Source organism: Anolis carolinensis, chromosome 1 (genome assembly GCF_035594765.1).
Source record: "Anolis carolinensis isolate JA03-04 chromosome 1, rAnoCar3.1.pri, whole genome shotgun sequence".
Classification (NCBI taxonomy): domain Eukaryota; kingdom Metazoa; phylum Chordata; class Lepidosauria; order Squamata; family Dactyloidae; genus Anolis; species Anolis carolinensis.
In genome coordinates this window covers 30927549-30945558 of record NC_085841.1, presented here as the reverse complement: position 1 = coordinate 30945558, position 18010 = coordinate 30927549, and the positions used below count along the sequence as shown (strand labels likewise).

The following is an 18010-nucleotide window of genomic DNA, read 5'->3' as shown; positions in this document are numbered from 1 at the left end:
GATAAATAAATTATACATATCCAGTATGGTAATGGTGATATGGGAAGGTTACTTATTTGCTTATCATCCTGCCTTTCTCCTGATACAGGGACTCAAGGTGGCTTGCATATTTCTTCCATAAGCTGTCTTTTCTTTTTCTGTCAGTAGATGGCCCCATAACAATGAGAACAGCAACTTGAAATATCAAGGGAAGGCACCAGGCAGCTGCAATTGCAATGCTTCTGGAAGAGAGTCAGGCAAGTATCTATATATACTCATGTATAAGTCAGCCTCATGTATAAGTGGAGGGCAGACTTGGAGGGCATAGTTATGGATTTTGATATGACCCAGGGATAAGTCAATGGTCATTCTGCGGAGAGGGGAAAGCAGCATGCCTCCTCAAGGGGTTGGCCACCACCATTTCCCCACCAAAGCATTCAAGAAAGCCAGAAACGGTATCATGTTAGAAAGTGGTTTTGGAAAGAGGCAATTTCCAACAAGTGGGAATGTGCTTCTTTTAGGCTTTCTCAGGATGGAGTAAGCTTTCCACTTTCACCACTCTACTCAGAGAATTGATTGGTTCCTTCTTTGCTAAGAGTTAAGGTACAGTACTCACATTGATCTTTGGAGAAGTCAACCAGTTTTCTGGGGTTGGTTTCTTTACTATAATTTATAGGGTAGGTCCAAGAAAATAAAATTAGTACTTACCGGTACTCCCAAGTCAACCTGAATTGGGTTGCCGCCGAAGGAAATTTAAACAATCTTGCAGTAAAAAAGATTGTTTCACTAGATTTGATGCCAAACTCAACCTCTATTGATTGATTCATTTCCAGACTACTAATGTTCATAATAACAAGGGTTTGTTGTGCCTTCCAGTTGCTTCTTTATTCAGGGCAACCCCATGGATTTCATAGTGTTTTCTTAAGCAAGAAATTCTCAGAGGAGATTTTTCTCAGTTCCTTCCTCCGAAATACGGTTTCCTGCACTTGGTATTTGTTGGCAGTCTCTCATCCAACCACTAACCAGAGTTGACCCTGCTTTGCCTTCAGGATCAGACAGGATCTGGTGCTTTCAGAAGAGTTAAGCCTTATCCCTTTTAAAAACTCATCAGGCCAATGACTCTTCTAATCATAGAATCGTAGAGTTGGAAGAGACCTCACGGGCCATCCAGTCCAACCCCCTGCAAGAAGCAGGAAAATCTCATTCAAAGCACCCCCGACAGATGGCCATCCAGCCTCTAATAATGCCTGGAAGTGAAATTCAAAATTTTTGCATTTTGTAATGTATTTCCTTTTTTCTTCCTAGATCTCCCACCAGTTGGGTTCTTTTAATAAATCCGTATTTGTTAAGATTTGTATTCTTCTGAAAGAAGGTGACTTGCCTAAGGTCACCCCTATGGATTTCCATGGCTGAGTGGGGCTTCAACCCCAGTTCTCCAGAATTATAAGTGCATCTATACTGCAGAATTAATGCAGTTTGATTACACTTGAACTGTCATGGCTCAAAGCTATGGAATTCTGAGTTTTTCAGTTTGTTGAGGCATTAGCACTATTTGGCAGAGAAGGCTAAAAACCTTGTAGAACTACAACTCCCATGATTCCATAGCATTGAACCCTGGCAGTTCAAGTGCAATGGCTCAATGCCATGAAGATGCACCTGTAGTCAAATGCCCAAATGACTACACTATGTAGGCCCCCTTGGCAATACATTTCTTTTCTGTAATTGTATGTGTTAAAAACCCCTGAGAGAATAAGATGAGTAAACATTTACTTTTGGAAAGAAAGCAGTGGAGAGATTAGTGAGGGGGAAAAACATTTCATCTTGGGAGAATCAGGAGCTGCTGCTCAACACCGTATGGCTAATTCAGGCTGTCAGGTAAATCAGCATAATAAGACACAATCCCCGCAGGCTGTGGTTAGCATCCATTTGCCTAGCGTAAGCATGAATGTTCTCCAGCACTCATGCAAATTAAGGGCCTGGGAGATTTACTAATCGGCATCTGACAGACAGAAAAGCACTCCTCTTGTCTTGGAAGGTACTGGAGATAATGGAAATTAGGCTACATATCATGAAGTAACAAACACAACCTTTTCCCTGGGGAGATGAAATTGAATATGTTCAAACCACAGTAATACAGACAAAGAATCAGACTTAGACAGAAGTTGACAAAAGACTGTAATTGAATCTTAGTTGGAAATCCTGGCGTCACAACCAAGTTATCTTAATGTACTTAAAAGTATCGGAACCCCGAAGAAATCAGAGTCCATACATCCACTGAGTGTTTTTATGTAAACCTCCCACTTTTGTGGGGATTAAAGGCACAAGACCTCCACCAAGGTGGAAAAACGCAAATAAAAAGATTTTGTCATGTCTTACCTGCAAGATCATGCCTCTAAGAATCTCTAGGTCCTCCTGTGCAACTCAATGGTCACCTTGTGCCAAAAGCTGACCAAGGGATTATGCTGGGGGCCTACAAATGCCTATAAAATTATTGTGTCTAGGAATTTCTCCTTCATATCTGTGGAATCCGCACATATGGTATTGATTACACCTAAGCAATACTTTCGGAACACTCTCAGCTGTGAAGCTTTGGCTATAGCCCCGCCCGGCCTCCCACCAGGCATATAAGTCCCGGGTGGGGATGTAGCTGCAGTTCCTTTTCTTCCGCCACCTTGTAGGAACCTCTCATATATTTCCTATTCTTTTGACTCAGACTGTTCAACGATGATTCTGACTTCTGGATAGTTTTAACCTCGGATTGGGTTTTGACTACGCTTTGGCTAACGGTAATATGGTTCTGTTTAAGAAATGTACAGCTTGTGAGGAGAAGCTCCCTGTCTCAGATGGACACCATAAGTGCCTCTTGTGTTTAGGGGAAGCCCATGATACCAAGGCTTGCCCTGTTTGTGTGGCTTTCATGCCTCAGGAAAGGAAGAACAGGGAAACGCGCCTTAAAGCACTGCTTTATGAGCAAGCCCTCCTCCCTTCGGCATTGCAAAGGGCAGCCTCTGCGCCTCCCACCCCACACTGTTCCTTATCTCTGCCACTTTCTTCACCTGCCCCTCCGGCAGCAAAAAGGGGAAAGTCAAAATCCCCAAAGCAGCCCTTGCCGCCATCGGACTCTGTTGAGGAGGCACAAAAGAAAAAGAAACATAGAGCAGCTCCCACAGCGGCCATGCCCACTCACAGTCGCTGGCATCCAGGGGCTGGCGCTGCTCCTAGCCATGCCCACGCTACGCGGCCAGACACCGGAGAGGCAGCCGGAGCTGCTGCCACAAACACCAGCGCAGGAGGGCAATGTGGCCTTGCTCCCTTGAGTGGGAGCAGCCCACCCCTCCACACCAGGCCATCTCCAACCCCTCCTTCCTGCCTTTGCCATGGCAGTGGAGGCTTGGAGTCATGGCATGGCCACTAAGAAGGCCCAGGACCGCAGCAAGGTGAGAAGGGGCATGCCTCTGATTCCGAGCGCAGCGCTCTCTATTAGAAACCCTTTGGCAGCTTCTCTTTCGGCATCACTCTATTCTCAGAATCTTATGCCATATGCCCCGCCACCCTTCCCTTCCCCACCAAGGCAGGGTTACAATCAGCAAGATTTTATTCACCAATCTTCAGGGAGTTGTGCCTATGTCTTCGCTCCAATTCAGGAGTATGGTCGGATTCAGCCACCTTTGCTCTCTTCTCAGCAGGCCCTTCCACAGCTGTTGCAGGAGCCAGTGTCTGATATAAATCCTCAGGAAGAGGCTTCTCCTTCGCATTCAGACTCTTTGCAACAATCAGAAGGGGGCAAGCACCTAAACGCTCAACTTGAACCACCATTGCCAGATGGTTTTTCCAGTTTTTCTGCACATGGGGCATCTCTCAAAGGCACTGACTCTTCCAGTTACGCAGCCTGATCAGCCACTGGAGGACCACCTTTTTCTGTCAGACCAGCAACAGCAGCAGGGTCTGATGACAACAGCATTTCAGGCAGTGCCATATCTCCTAGCAGATCCCTTCCACAGGAGCATCAAACTTTCTTGAAAGCCATCCAGCAAGAACCTCTTACTATAACAAGAGCACAAAAGGTTATTTTAAAGGATACAGCCGAAGTGGCAGCACACATGGTGGCAATAGCTACAACAATCCACCATCATGCATGACTGAGGGCCTCTACTCTTTAAGGCAAAACGTTGGCAGAAAGTCTTCCTACCCAAAATGATGTCTTTCATCTTGACACAGAACAAAGCTGAAACATAGGCCGGGCAGTGGCGCAGGCTGGTTAGCAGCCAGCTGCAACAAATCACTCTGACCAAGAGGTCATGAGTTTGAGGCCAGCCCATGCCTGCGTCTGTCTCTGTTCTGTTATAGCATTGAATGTTTGCCTTATATGTGTGCAATGTAATCCGCCCTGAGTCCCCTTCGGGGTGAGAAGGGAGGAATATAAATACTATAAATAAATAATCAGGAGGTGCTCCAAACTGTGTCCAAGTACGCCTTTCAGCGGCAGCAAAGTTATCCATCTAGATGCAGATGGACACCATCTGCTTCAGAGCCTCATAGATCCTATTCCTTGGGTAATAGGTCTTTTCCTCAGTCAACATCAGCAGCGCCACAAGGGTCACCCCCACCATCTTGCTCCCGCCAGCAGAGTAAGAGGCGATATCAGCCAAAGGCAAAGCGCCGGGTTTAGTGACGCTGATGCCTTTTCTAGTTTTTCTTCTCTCCACAGCATGGTGACGGCACATAAGGTGGTGGGTCCTAATTGCTCTGATTCTATTTGATATGCACAGACTGCAACACAGGAGTATCCCATACCAAGGATACATTTTCAGTTTGGAACAAGATTATCTGAGTTTTCTCATGCGTGGTGCCAGATTACCACAGATAAGTGGGTCCTTAGCATAATACAGGATGGTTATGCTCTTGAGTTTTATACGCTGCCAAAGACAGTTGTATTAAGGCCACGCAACCATCTGGGGTCCTCTGGCAGGAGATTCATATTTTGTTGAATAAAGGAGCGGTTGTCCCACTGCACCCAGATTTCTTTTCTGAAGCATTTTTTCACGATATTTCCTAGTTCGCAAGAAGGATGGCAGTCAGCGTCCTATATTGGACTTACGGCAGTTTAACCAATATATTTGTTCCCACACTTTTCGGATGGTGACCTTGTCTACTATCCTTCCGTTATTACCTGACAGCACGTGGTTCGCTACAAAACATTTACGGAATGCGTATTTTCACATCCCTATCGCACCCCGTCATCACAGATATCTGTCATTTATTATTGGGCAGCATCCTTTCTCCTTTTGGTGCCATACACCTCCTTTGGGTGTTCACGAAATGTATGGCGGTCATCGCAGCCTAACCTTCATGTACAGGGGGTCACAGTATTCCGGTACATAGACGACTGGCTGCTTGTGGCATGGGTAAACTGCATGACATTCAGTTTACCCTTTCCCTTCTCCAGGACCTGCACTTGGTGGTCAATGGAGACATGTCCCACCTTCAACCACAACAGTGCATTCAGTTTATTGAGGCATGCCTCAATTCTCTGAGCCGCAGGGCTTAGTTACCGGAAAATTATTTTCAAGCCCTTCGAGAAGCACTCAATGATGCTCTTCATTCGCCAAGCATACAGGCCAAACACGTCCAGTCCCTGTTGGGGTACATGGCGTCCACGACAGCAGTTACAGTATACACATGTCTCAGGATGCGCCCTCTGCAGACGTGGTTTCTGCAAGTTTTCAACCCCCTCCACGATGCACCACAAACTCTGCTGCACTTACCTTCACGGGTCAGACGGTCCCTCTGCTGGTGGATGCTTCAAGAAAACGTATGCAGTGGCATGCCTTTCCATCCTCGTGGACCTTCCAGAACAATAATGACAGATGCCTCCCATCAACTTCCTAGAACTTCTAGCCCTCTTCAAGTGTCTTCAGGCATTCAGGGATGTTCTGTCCAACCACACAGTACAGGTATGGACAGACAATACTGCCATACCATGGTACGTCAACAAACGGGGATACACGGTTCCAGTCACTGCTTCAACTGACCATCCAGCTTTGGTAATCGGTATTCCATCCACCTCTTAGCAATTAATGTCCCGGGACAGGACAACACCTTGGCTGACCAACTGAGTAGGGTACCTGTCAGCAGTCACGAGTGGTCACTGCAGCAAGCAGAAGCAGAAGTCCTCTTCGGGGAATGGGGTCAGCCACTCATAGACCTCTTTGCATCAGCAGACAACTCCAAGTGCCACCACTATTGTACTCAGTCACGCCAGAGCCCTGGGAGTAGGAGTCTCAGGGATGCCTTCCTCTACAAATGGGAAGGCCGGCTACTATATGCCTTTCCTCCGATACCACTGCTAACCAGGGTGGTCTCCAAAATCTACCAGGACAATGCCGACTGGATTCTCATAGCACCGTGATGGCCCCGGCAGCCGTGGTTCCCAATGCTTGAGGAACTGGCGGACAACTACCACCGTCTTCCTCAGCAACCCGATCTTCTCACCATAGAACATGGGCAAGTTCAGCATCCAGACATATAATGGTTACAATTCAGTGTGGCGCATTCACCCGCACTGTTCTCCCGCACCGTCCAGACAATACTAGCAGCAGCCCATCGACCATCCAAAAAGTGTTCATATCAATGCAAGTAGGAAAGGTTTGTGGCCTTTGTAAAGCAGCATCAGTTGGACCCGCTCACAGCACCCACAGCAGTGCTGCTAATTTCCTTGCTTCTCTAACAGATAAAGGCTTGGCACTGTCTTCTTTGAAATGTTATTTGGTGGCCATTTCAGCATATAGGAAAAAAAGGCCTTCCTTCGGTATTCCAAGACCCCATGGTGCAACTTTTCCTACTGGGATATAAAAACATCAAGCCACCCAGAGCGCTACCGACATCTTCTTGGAATCTCCAGCTTGTGCTGTCTGCGCTTACAAAACCACTATTTGAGCCGCTGGCCACGGTAACACTCTGCCATCTCATGGAATACGGTCTTCTTCATGGCCATTACGTCTGCACGGAGGGCTAGTGAGCTTTGTGCTCTACATGCCGATACCCCTTATATGCGCTTTCATGCACATAAAGTGGTAATGCAGACTGATATCTCCTTTCTCCCAAAGGTTGATTAATCTTTTCACAATACACAAGATATAGTCTTACCAGCTTTCTTTCAGGTTCCGATAACACCTCTAGAGCATTCCCTTCACCACCTAGATGTCCGTAGAGTGTTATCATTCTACCTCAATAGGACTAAAGACTTTAGGAAGTCACCTAGAATCTTCCTTCATTATCACACTTTCACTCAGGGACTGCCTATCTCTTCTCAGAGACTGTCAGCATGGGTAATTGCTACAATAAAGCTAGCCTATCAGTTGGATGGCAAAAAGCCTCCATTCCATGTAAAGGGCCATTCTACAAGAACAATGGCCACATCAACAGCTTACCACCATGTAGTGGCATTAGAAGATGTCTGTCAGGCAGCCATATGGGCCACACCGCTGACGTTTGTCACACACTACAAGATGGACCTCCAATCCAAGCAGCATGCAGCTTTTGGCAGAGCAGTCCTGTTTTCGGCAGTGGCATGACGCCCAACGGCCATGGTGAGTAGTTTGTTAGACTACCATATTTGCAGATTCCACAGATACCACGAAGGAGAAAGCAGGGTTGCTTACTTGTAACCAGGTTTCTTTGAGTGGTCATCTGTGGAATCTGCACATCCCCGTCCATCCTCCCCGCTGATTGTCATGCTGCTTTATTGTCCGCTGCTGCCACTGGCCAGAAACTGTGGCAACATCCCCACCCGGGGCTTATATATCTGATGGGAGGCTGGGCGGGGTTATAGCCAAAGCTTCACAGCTGAGAGTGTTCCGAAAGCTGTGTAATAAATACCATATGTGTGGATTCCACAGATGACCACTCAAAGAAACCTGGTTACTGGTAAGCAACCCTGCTTTCTAGGTCCTCCAGTGCAACGCAATGGTCAACTTCTGCAAGAAATTGACCAAAAGTTTGTGCTGGAAGATCTACAAATGCCTACAGAAGTATTCACTCTAGATCTTCCATTGTGAACCTGGTAGAAGTTGACCATAAAGTCATGCTGGAGGTTACAGTAATTCCCAAATAGGTCAAATTAATCAAATCCAGGAATAATCAAATAAGCAAAGATGAAACATACAAATGTGGAGGACCACCAGTGATTAATCAGCCTCCGCAAGTCATATGTAAGTGGTCTATCACATATCTGCACCACATGTTTTGAATATGTTTTTATGCATTTTAACTGGATTTTTAAATACAAATGATATTTAATTATGTTTTAAAGTTTGTATATTTGTAGATTTTAAACTGTAATGAAACCACTTTGAGTCTCCTTATGGAGAGAAAAAGTGGGTATAAATAAGCATAATAATAGTGTACAGAAGATTACAGCAAACCCAGTGCAAGTTATGAATACAGAAGAGTGCTGGTAAGCAAATGACACCTTATCTCTGTAAACTCAAGCCAAAATTGCCTTACTACATTTCCCAGAATCCCCCAGCTAATAAGACCAGCCCAGGTACTGAATCCTGCATAGACTTTATAACTGTACCCAGCTAAAGGAGAGGGATAAGAGTGGCTGCCATTTGATGGCCCCACCATTGACAGAAGGCCTCAAGTAGCATCTATCCATGGAGTTTTAGATCACACTAACAGCAAACCCATTTTCCATGCAGCTAAGAACAACACCATCTCTTTCCTTCAAGGGATATTCCCTCCATAGATTGGGAAACATGAAGATTAGTAAAAAGGGGGGCAGGGGGGGAACAGGGCCAATAACACTCTTCCCACAAAAAAACTATTATTTCTTCGATTCTAAGATGCATTTCCCCCATATATACATCTCTAAAAATAGGGTAAATCTTAGAATTGTGGGTGATGCTTTTTATATATAAATAAAGCTTTTTTTCTGTTAGTGGTACTGAAATCAGTGTGTGTCTTAGAATTGAAAAAATACAGCATTAGTTCAATGACAACTGAGCGGTATCATCAGCAGGCACAAAATAGTAGCAGAAAGAATAATGCAATGGAAAACCCTAAAATGGGAGCACTTTGCCCTGCTACATTTGTTAACAGTACTCACTTTTCAGGATGAATACCAGCCCATGTTCTCAGTGTGCATAAAGTGTGCACAGACATGCAGTAGTCTGTACATGTGTGCCTACACATCCCTATGCCGGGATGATAGGGGAAGTAAAACAGAAATGTGAATATCCATGTCAGTGTCATGACCACAAGAACTACAAGTCCTTGTGTTCATGTCACTGAAGGGACAAATGGGGACATGTGTGGGTAGTGGATGTGAAGAGCCAAATGGTAGGAGCCATAAAACTGTTATTGGGATATAATTACAATAATAATTAATAATACAATAAAATAATACAATAATAATTCAATAAAAGGTTAATGGCCCCTAAGTGGTGGGAAAGGAATAAAAAGCCTTTCATTTCACTGGAAATCAGAAGATCAGTGTGATTTATGATGCTGGGTACAATTAATGTATGAGTCTTATATACGTGAAACATTTTTAGTCTGAACAAATAAATGTTTTGATAAGTGTCTCTTATGTTTTGGCAATTTGAAAATAAAGTGTCTCTTCACTGAACCACAGCTGATGCATCAGAAACCTTAGTTAGCCACTGATTACTGATCTTTCCTTAAGGCCTTTGATTTAATTAGCAGATAGGAAGGCACTGGTATGAAGCACTGTATTCTCACCTCAATAAAGTCCATGTATCTTTACTAGAACAAAGGTTTGGAAACCCTGGACTACAGCTCCCAAGTCTGCATTCAAGCTATGCCTAGAACATTTGATTCAGCTAATTTTGGTCTTTTAAATCAAAATATCAAGCAGATACCCGCAGAGTCACTGGTCAAAACTCATCCTTAATGGTGAAATGTGGCTGATCTTCAGGTTTGAAGTTTGGGTTGGGGCTGCCGTCCTTATTGAGAATCCTTCCAGCCGTGTAGCCAACAATAGGATACTTGGCTTTGTAGACATTATTGAAGGTCTCGTCCAGAGATTTCAACTCTTCTTCTGTCAGCCCCGCCTTAATGAAGACAATTGTGCAAAGAGATGTGGACCAAAGGGTGGGGAGACAAGGAAAAAGAAAGGAAGAAAATCAGTTATTCCTGCTGTGCTACATGAATGATTCTCAGAGCATGGACGTTACTATTTTTTGGACCACTCCTAAAATCCCATAGTAAGTTTAGTCCAAAAGAACAAGGAGCTGCAGAGGCACTTTAGGGTCAGAAACAGTCTGCTGATGGCCCACAGGTTGTTCTCTCAGCCTAATATGTGAGAAAGATGTATTGGTTGGAAGATTGCCAGGATCGGGACAGATCATAATTGTTGCCCAATAAAAGTAATAAAATGGTGCCCATTCCTGATCCACCTACAGAAAATTACCAGATGGGTTGCTTAATCTTTGGGTTGCTGTGAGTTTTCCGGGCTGTATGGTCATGTTCCAGAAGCATTCTCTCCTGACATTTCACCACATCTATAGCAGGCATCCTGAGGTTGTGAGCTCTGCTGGAAACTAAGCAAGTGGGGTTTATATATCTGTGGAATGTCCAGGGTGGGAGAAAATATTACGGATTGATGATGATAAATGGAAGCTCTTACCTGCAGAACAATAACATGCCACTCAGGTTTACAGAACAAAATACAGGAACTTTACTGATTCCAAGAGATAAAAAAACAGTATTTACAATGGTCCCTCTGATCACTTACAGAAGCCCTCAGTCAGAAACAGTCCTTTCTCAGTCCACAAATCTGCTTCAGAGAAGAATACAGTCCTGGTTCTTACCCTCTTTTCTTAGCAGCAAAACAGACCTCAAAATAGCAAGGCATCTCAGTCAGCACTGAAAAACTTGTCCAAACTGGTTCTGGAGCAGCAGAACAGAAACAGTATCAAATCAATCCCCAGGTCTTTGCAGACTAAGCCAATCGGCTTCATGCATTTCATTTTCCAGTTAACACACACACAGCACAGTGCCTTTGCAAACCATGACAGGAAGAACTCTTGTCTGTTTGAGGCAGGTGTGAATGTTGCAATTGGCCAACTTGATTAGTATTTAATGGCTTTGCAGCTTCAAAGGCTGGCTGCTTCCTACCTGGGGAATCCTTCGCTAGGAGATGTTAGCCGGCCCTGATTGTTTCCTGTCTGGAATCCCCCCAGTTTTCTGAGTGTTGTTCTTTATTTACTGTCTTGATTTTAGAGTTTTTTTTTATACTGGTAGGCAGATTTTGTTCATCTTCATAGTTTCCTCCTTTCTGTTGAAATTATCCACAAGCTAACACCTCCCAACAAAGGATTCCCCCAGGCAGGAAGCAGCCAGGCTTTGAAGCTGCAAGGCCATTCAATGCTAATAAAGCTGATCAATTGCAACATTCACATTTGCCTCAAACAGACAAGAGTTCTTTCTCCCACCCTGGACCTTCCACAGATATATAAACCCCACTTGCCTAGTTTCCAACAGACCTCACAATCTCTGAGGAGGTCTGCCATAGATGTGGGCAAAACGTCAGGAGAGAATGCTTCTGGAACATGGCAATACAACCCAGTGATTCTGACCATGAAAACTTTCGACAACACATTGCTTAATCTTTATCCAACATTGGAAACATTACAGAATCCTCCACTACACAAGGACATCAAACTGGCCTAAGGGGGCCCAACTTTCTCTTTAAAAAAAGGTATAAGTTCAATTTTCCATTGTATAATATGCATCACTTTATACATATATTGAACATTACTAATCTTACTTGCACATTTTTATTTTAAATTCCCTCTGTATCCCCTTTCCCTTAATTACAATAAAATTAAAAGTTAAAACTGACTTCCGACCTTCCCACTCAACGACGCAGCAAATGTAAAGTATATAGTGTCCCACGTGTCATTCTTTCCGGCGTCTAACTTCAATCATTTCTTGTAAGTATCTTCACATTTTTTTTTTATTTTTGACATAAGACATGAAAGGTTCCCAATTATTTTCAAAGGCATCATCAGATTACTCTCTCATCAAACAAGGTAGTCCATTTCTGCTATTCTTAGCATTTTTATAATCTAGTTTATTCTTGATGGTAAGTCTGTATTTTTGGGGCATAAAGTATTTTTTCTGCTAGAATTGTACAATGTAGTATTTTAGTATTCAATTCTTAAATGGTTTAAAAGTATATGGCAATCCCAACTGAACTCTCTTCTCCAATATGTATCTTGCTGCGGTTTCTAAGCATCACATTGATGACAATGGCTTCACCCTATCATCCAATGGTTCTCAACCTGTGGGTCTCCAAATGTTTTGGCCTTCAATTCCCAGAAATCCTAACAGCTAGTAAACTGTCTGGGGTTTCTGGGGACCCACAGGTTGAGAACTACTTTATCCAATAGCAGAGCCAGTTGTACTGATTGTAATTAACACCACAGAGATACTGACCACTCTCCAATCTTTTGGTTGCCGTCCTAGAAGAGTTTTTTCCTTGCTTATCTTGGGTTTTTATATACTTGTAGTGCTATAGGTACCACTCAGACATGAAAGACCTACATGTCATAAAGTGATTTCCCAAATTATGGCCTCGATTTGCACCACACAGAATGGATTTCTCATTTTCTTACTGTATCATGGGTGAGATCCTCAGGATTGAGAGACATCTTTGCAATTCCACGTGTCGAATCCTTACCAACCAGTGCATTGTATGGTGCTCCTTTCCCATAAAATTCTGTTCCAAGAAGAAGAAATGAATAAGCACAAATCCATAATGTCTTTAAAAACTCTTATCACTTATACCTTTCAACATAAAAAGGAAGGGGGGGGGGGAAGAAATATGATACAAGTTGAGTATCCCTTATCCAGAAATCCAAAATACTGCAAAATCCACAACTGTCCACATGAGGGGCTGAGATAGTCACGTCTTTGCTTTCTCATGAACACAAACTTTGTTCCATGCACAAATTAAAAATATTGTATTAAATTGCCTTGAGGCTATGTACTATATATATATATATATATATATATATATATATAAAATATAATTTATTGTTTAGGCCTGGGTGTCATTTCCATGATATATAATTATGTACCACCGGTGGCGCAGCAGATTAAACCGCCGAGCTGCTGAACTTGCTGATCAAAACTCCCACTGTTAGCCCCAGCTTCGGCCAACCTAGCAGTTTGAAAACATGTAAATGTGCGTAGAACAATAGGTACCGCTCTGACGGAAAGGTAACGGTGCTCCATGCAGTCATGCCAGCCACATGACCTTGGAGGTGTCTACAGACAACTCCGGCTCTTAATCTTAGAAATGGAGATGAGCACCAACCCTCAGAGTCAGACACAGCTAGACCTAGTGTCATGAGAAACCTTTACCTTTTACTTACATGTACAAATACAGGTATTCCAAAACATTTTTTAAAAATCCAAAATCCTTAACACTTCTGGTCCCAAGCATTTCAGATAAGAGAGACACATCCTATCATACCTTCGAAAATAACTGGTTTTTATTTTTGTGTGAGCTTTTACAAATACAGTACTGAGTAGATGGATTTTGACTGTGAATTTTTAAAATACCATTGATATTTAATTCTGTTTAAATGTCTGGTGAGCTGCAGCCAGCTGCAACAAATCACTCTGACCAAGAGGTCATGAGTTTGAGGCCAGCTCGGAGCCTGCGTTTGTCTCTGTCTTTGTTCTATGTTAAGGCATTGAATGTTTGCCTTATATGTGTAATGGGATCCGCCCTGAGTCCGCTTCGGGGTGAGAAGGGCAGAATATAAACACTGTAAATAAATAAATAAATAAATAAATAAATGTAAAATGCTTTGAGTCTCCTTTGTGGAGAGAAAAGGAGGGGTATAAATAACCATAATAATAATAAAAATTATTTTATAATTTTCCAATCATTTAACTGGTATTTCAAAGGGTAATGTTTTTCATTTTGCAATTTGCTGATAAGTAAAAAATGGTAAAGGAGGCTTGAACAATTCCAAACATGTTGTTACGTGTGATCTTAGAAATTTGGTACCCAAGCAATACGTTTTGGGACTTTAACCATGTATAAAATCAGATTTCATCATCAGATGAAGAACATAATTAGCATCCGTCCTATTCATAAAAATGATAAGTTTATTATATTACCAATATACAGTTGTATAAAGCTAACACTACATTATATATTTTACATGTTAAACAATGGCAGTTTTACCACTGCTATTGTGGATTTGCGAACTGCTGGGACTAGAAATGCAATGATCCTATACATCAGTCTGGATCTGCAGTTGAGTCACCAATTGGCCAATGGACATTTAACATCTTATTGAACTCAAGGTGGAATATGAATATGCACTGGCCATATAATGCAATTTGAAACTGCATTATATGGCAGTGCAGATGGGGTCTCTGTTGTAATCAAAGGCAGAATGGCAAAATAAGGCTGTAGGCAGGAATAGGTTGTGTGAAGGAGATGTTGATCAGAGCTCCATCTTCCCTAATAGATCGAACCCCAATAATCCAGAACAACTCATATGCAAGGATTGAGACTGCTGGACAGCTGCTCTGTCACCAGACATATCAAAGGCTGCCTATTGAGATTTCTTTCTCTGAACCTGGGCCCAATAGAAAGCTGAAAATTGTGGCAGAGGAAAACCTCCTTTTGCCAGGAGAACCCACCTTTGCCAGAAGTGACATCAAACACCACACCCTTCACAGCTATGTAAATAGGCTCGTCTTCCTGAAAAAAGCATTTCAGACAATAATAATAGTGATGTTTTTTGGTTATAAATTAAATAAATGTAACATGAAACACAATCTGCACACCAGTGAATAAAAACTCCATTATAATGCAGACAGTAGTGCCCTAAAACGGATATATGCTGCATTACACTATGTAACAGGATTGTCGTTTCTGGGTTATAAATGTCATTTCCTAATACTCTCCATTCATCTGCCACTGGTTCGGCCCGTGTGTCAAATTTTAAAATGCAATGCAGTTCCTATTAGACTATTGGATTATGACCTGTTAGGATTATAACCTATTGGGAATTATGACCTGTTAGGGTCGTAACGTATTGGGTAGCAGAGTTTCAAGAGTGTTCCTTTAGTTTATTGGGTAATGGAAGATCACTGGCATGTAAATATCTTGTTTCTATTCTATGCTCTCAGCAGACAAACATTCAAATAGACTTCTTTAAATAACAAGTTTGTTTTACTCACAACTTCATGTATTTAAATATACAGATATATTTCTTGTCAGGTTAAGCTTTAAAATGTTTCAGTTTGTATATTTAACTTATAGTCTTTAACAGTCTCTTTAAAACTACGTTGCTCTGTACAGCTCTCTTTAATAACCATCAGCTTCCAAGAAACTCAAGCCTCAACTGACTTCTAACTTCTAATACTAGCATCTGTACTCAAACAGATTCAAGCCTCAACTGACTTCTAATACTAGCATATGTATTCCAACAGACTCAAGCCTCAACTGTCATTCTCTTTTAAACTGTATTCAAAACGGTAACTGAACCAGTCACATGGTCTGCCCACTGCCTTAAGTACATAGAACTAAGAAAACTGAAGTGAAGACATACACTTCAGGAAATAAACCGACACATTATAAATAGACAGAACATTTGATTGAGGAGGCGTGAGAAGGTTGTTATCTCCAACAGTGTCTGTGTCCAAAAGTTTACCCATACCTGATATATACACATTATATATAATACTACCGGTAGCTGTGCCCAGCCACGCATTGCTGTGGCTAGTCCTAAGTGGGATTTTCTTCCTGTCATTTAAGGTGACCTAAAAAAGATTCCCCTAGGCATGAAGCAGCCAGGCTTTGAAGCTGCAAGGGTATTCAAGCTGGGTAACAATGGCGTCCTCTAGGTATGAAGCAGCCAGGCTTTGAAGCTGCAGGGGTATTCAATGGTATTCAAGTTGGCCAACAATGGCGTCCCCTAGGTATGAGGCAGCCAGGCTTTGAAGCTGCAAGGGTATTTTTTTAATGGCCACTCCTTGGAAAGTGATGAGTACTGTGGCCAAATTTGGTGTAATTTGGCCCAGTGGTTTTGTTGTTAATTTGGTCCTAATTATGCACATTGCATATATAAATATATATACAGGAGCCTCCGGTGGCTGAGTGTGTTAAAGTGCTGAGCTGCTGAACTTGCAGACCGAAAGGTCCCAGATTCAAACCCAGGGAGCGGAGTGAGCGCCCGCTGTTAGCTCCAGCTTCTGCCAACCTAGCAGTTCGAAAACATGCCAATGTGAGTAGATCAATAGGTACCGCTCCGGCAGGAAGGTAATGGCGTTCCATACAGTCATGCCGTCCACATGACATTGGAGGTGTCTACGGACAACGCCGGCTCTTCGGCTTAGAAATGGAGAGGAGCACCAACCCCCAGAGTCGGTCATGACTGGACTTAACGTCAGGGGAAACCTTTACCTTTTTTAGAAGATAATATAGCAACATATCTTGGGGCGCCACGGCTGATAAAGTTTGAGAATCCCTGTTCTGGAGTATAACAACTACAGTAGAGTCTCACTTATCCAACATTCACTTATCCAACGTTCTAGATTATCCAACGCATTTTTGTAGTCAATGTTTTCAATATATCATGATATTTTGGTGCTAAATTCGTAAATACAGTAATTACAACATAAGATTACTGCGTATTGAACTACTTTTTCTGTCAAATTTATTGTATAACATGATGTTTGGGTGCTTAATTTGTAAAATCCTAACCTAATTTGATGTTTAATAGACTTTTCCTTAATCTCTCCTTATTATCCAAGATGTTTGCTTATCCAAGCTTCTGCCGGCCCATTTAGCTTGGATAAGTGAGACTCTACTGATAAATATATATACAGGAGCCTCCGGTGGCTGAGTGTGTTAAAGTGCTGAGCTGCTGAACTTGCAGACCGAAAGGTCCCAGATTCAAACCCAGGGAGTGGAGTGAGCGCCCGCTGTTAGCTCCAGCTTCTGCCAACCTAGCAGTTCGAAAACATGCCAATGTGAGTAGATCAATAGGTACCGCTCCGGCGGGAAGGTAATGGCGTTCCATGCAGTCATGCCGGCCACATGACCTTAATAATAATAATAATAATAAAACTTTATTTATACCCTGCCACCATCTCCCCAACGGGGACTCGGGGCAGCTTACATGGGGCCATGCCCAGGACAATACAATATAGCAAAATATAAAAACAACATATCATAATACAATTAAACAATACAATAAATAATCATGTACAGTACAACACAAAATCAAAAAAGCAATATAACAGGGCGGGCCGCATGAACTTGGGGTGAGTTAAAACTTGGGGTGAGAAAAAGATAAGAATAAAAAGCACGGGGAACAGGGACATAAGATAGAAAAACAGTCTAGAGGATAGATGTTGGGGAGGATAGATGTTTGGGTGCTTAATTTGTAAAATCCTAACCTAATTTGATGTTTAATAGACTTTTCCTTAATCTCTCCTTATTATCCAAGATGTTTGCTTATCCAAGCTTCTGCTGGCCCGTTTAGCTTGGATAAGTGAGACTCTACTGTACTTTCAAAGCAAGTACCATACAATTAAGGTGGAACTTTTCCCCAAAGTTTGGTCTTCCAGGTGCTTTGGACTTGGTTTCCCAGAAGCCCTGATCATTGGCCCAGGCAGCGGAGGCTTCTGGGAGTTGAAGTCCAAAGCTCCTGGAGGGAGGGCTGGAATGAGAGAAGACCCTTTCCTTACCTGCCTCCCGTCGTACCTGCCCAGCTCCTCCTCGGTGAAGAGCCGGACGGGCCTCTGCCGGGGAGAAGAAGCCTTGAAGCGCAGCTCGGGCTCGGCGTGGGCCTCCTGGAAGCCCAGCAAAGGCAGGCAGAGCAGAGCCAAGGCCAGGCTGAAGCCCCCTCCGCCGGCCATGGCTCCTCAAACGCCGCCCCTTTGGCGCCTCCTCCTCGGCTGCCTCTGAAGCCAGAAACATCTGGAGGGAAGCGTGCGCGCCCCCTGGTGTTCCTTTGCGGTCCCTGCA

At 43.1% G+C, this 18010-nt stretch overlaps 1 protein-coding gene across 1 annotated transcript; it reads right to left on the bottom strand.

Moving 5' to 3' along the window:
• Positions 1-2141: 2141 nt before the first annotated feature.
• Positions 2142-17901, bottom strand: nenf (neudesin neurotrophic factor). The gene is made up of 4 exons (XM_062971880.1): positions 17731-17901; positions 14674-14734; positions 12624-12727; positions 2142-10055 (listed from the first exon to the last, which is right to left on the bottom strand). Exons 1-4 carry the CDS (start codon positions 17899-17901, stop codon positions 9879-9881), a joined length of 513 nt encoding a protein of 170 aa, XP_062827950.1. The 3' UTR covers positions 2142-9878.
• Between the last annotated feature and the right edge of the window lie 109 nt (positions 17902-18010).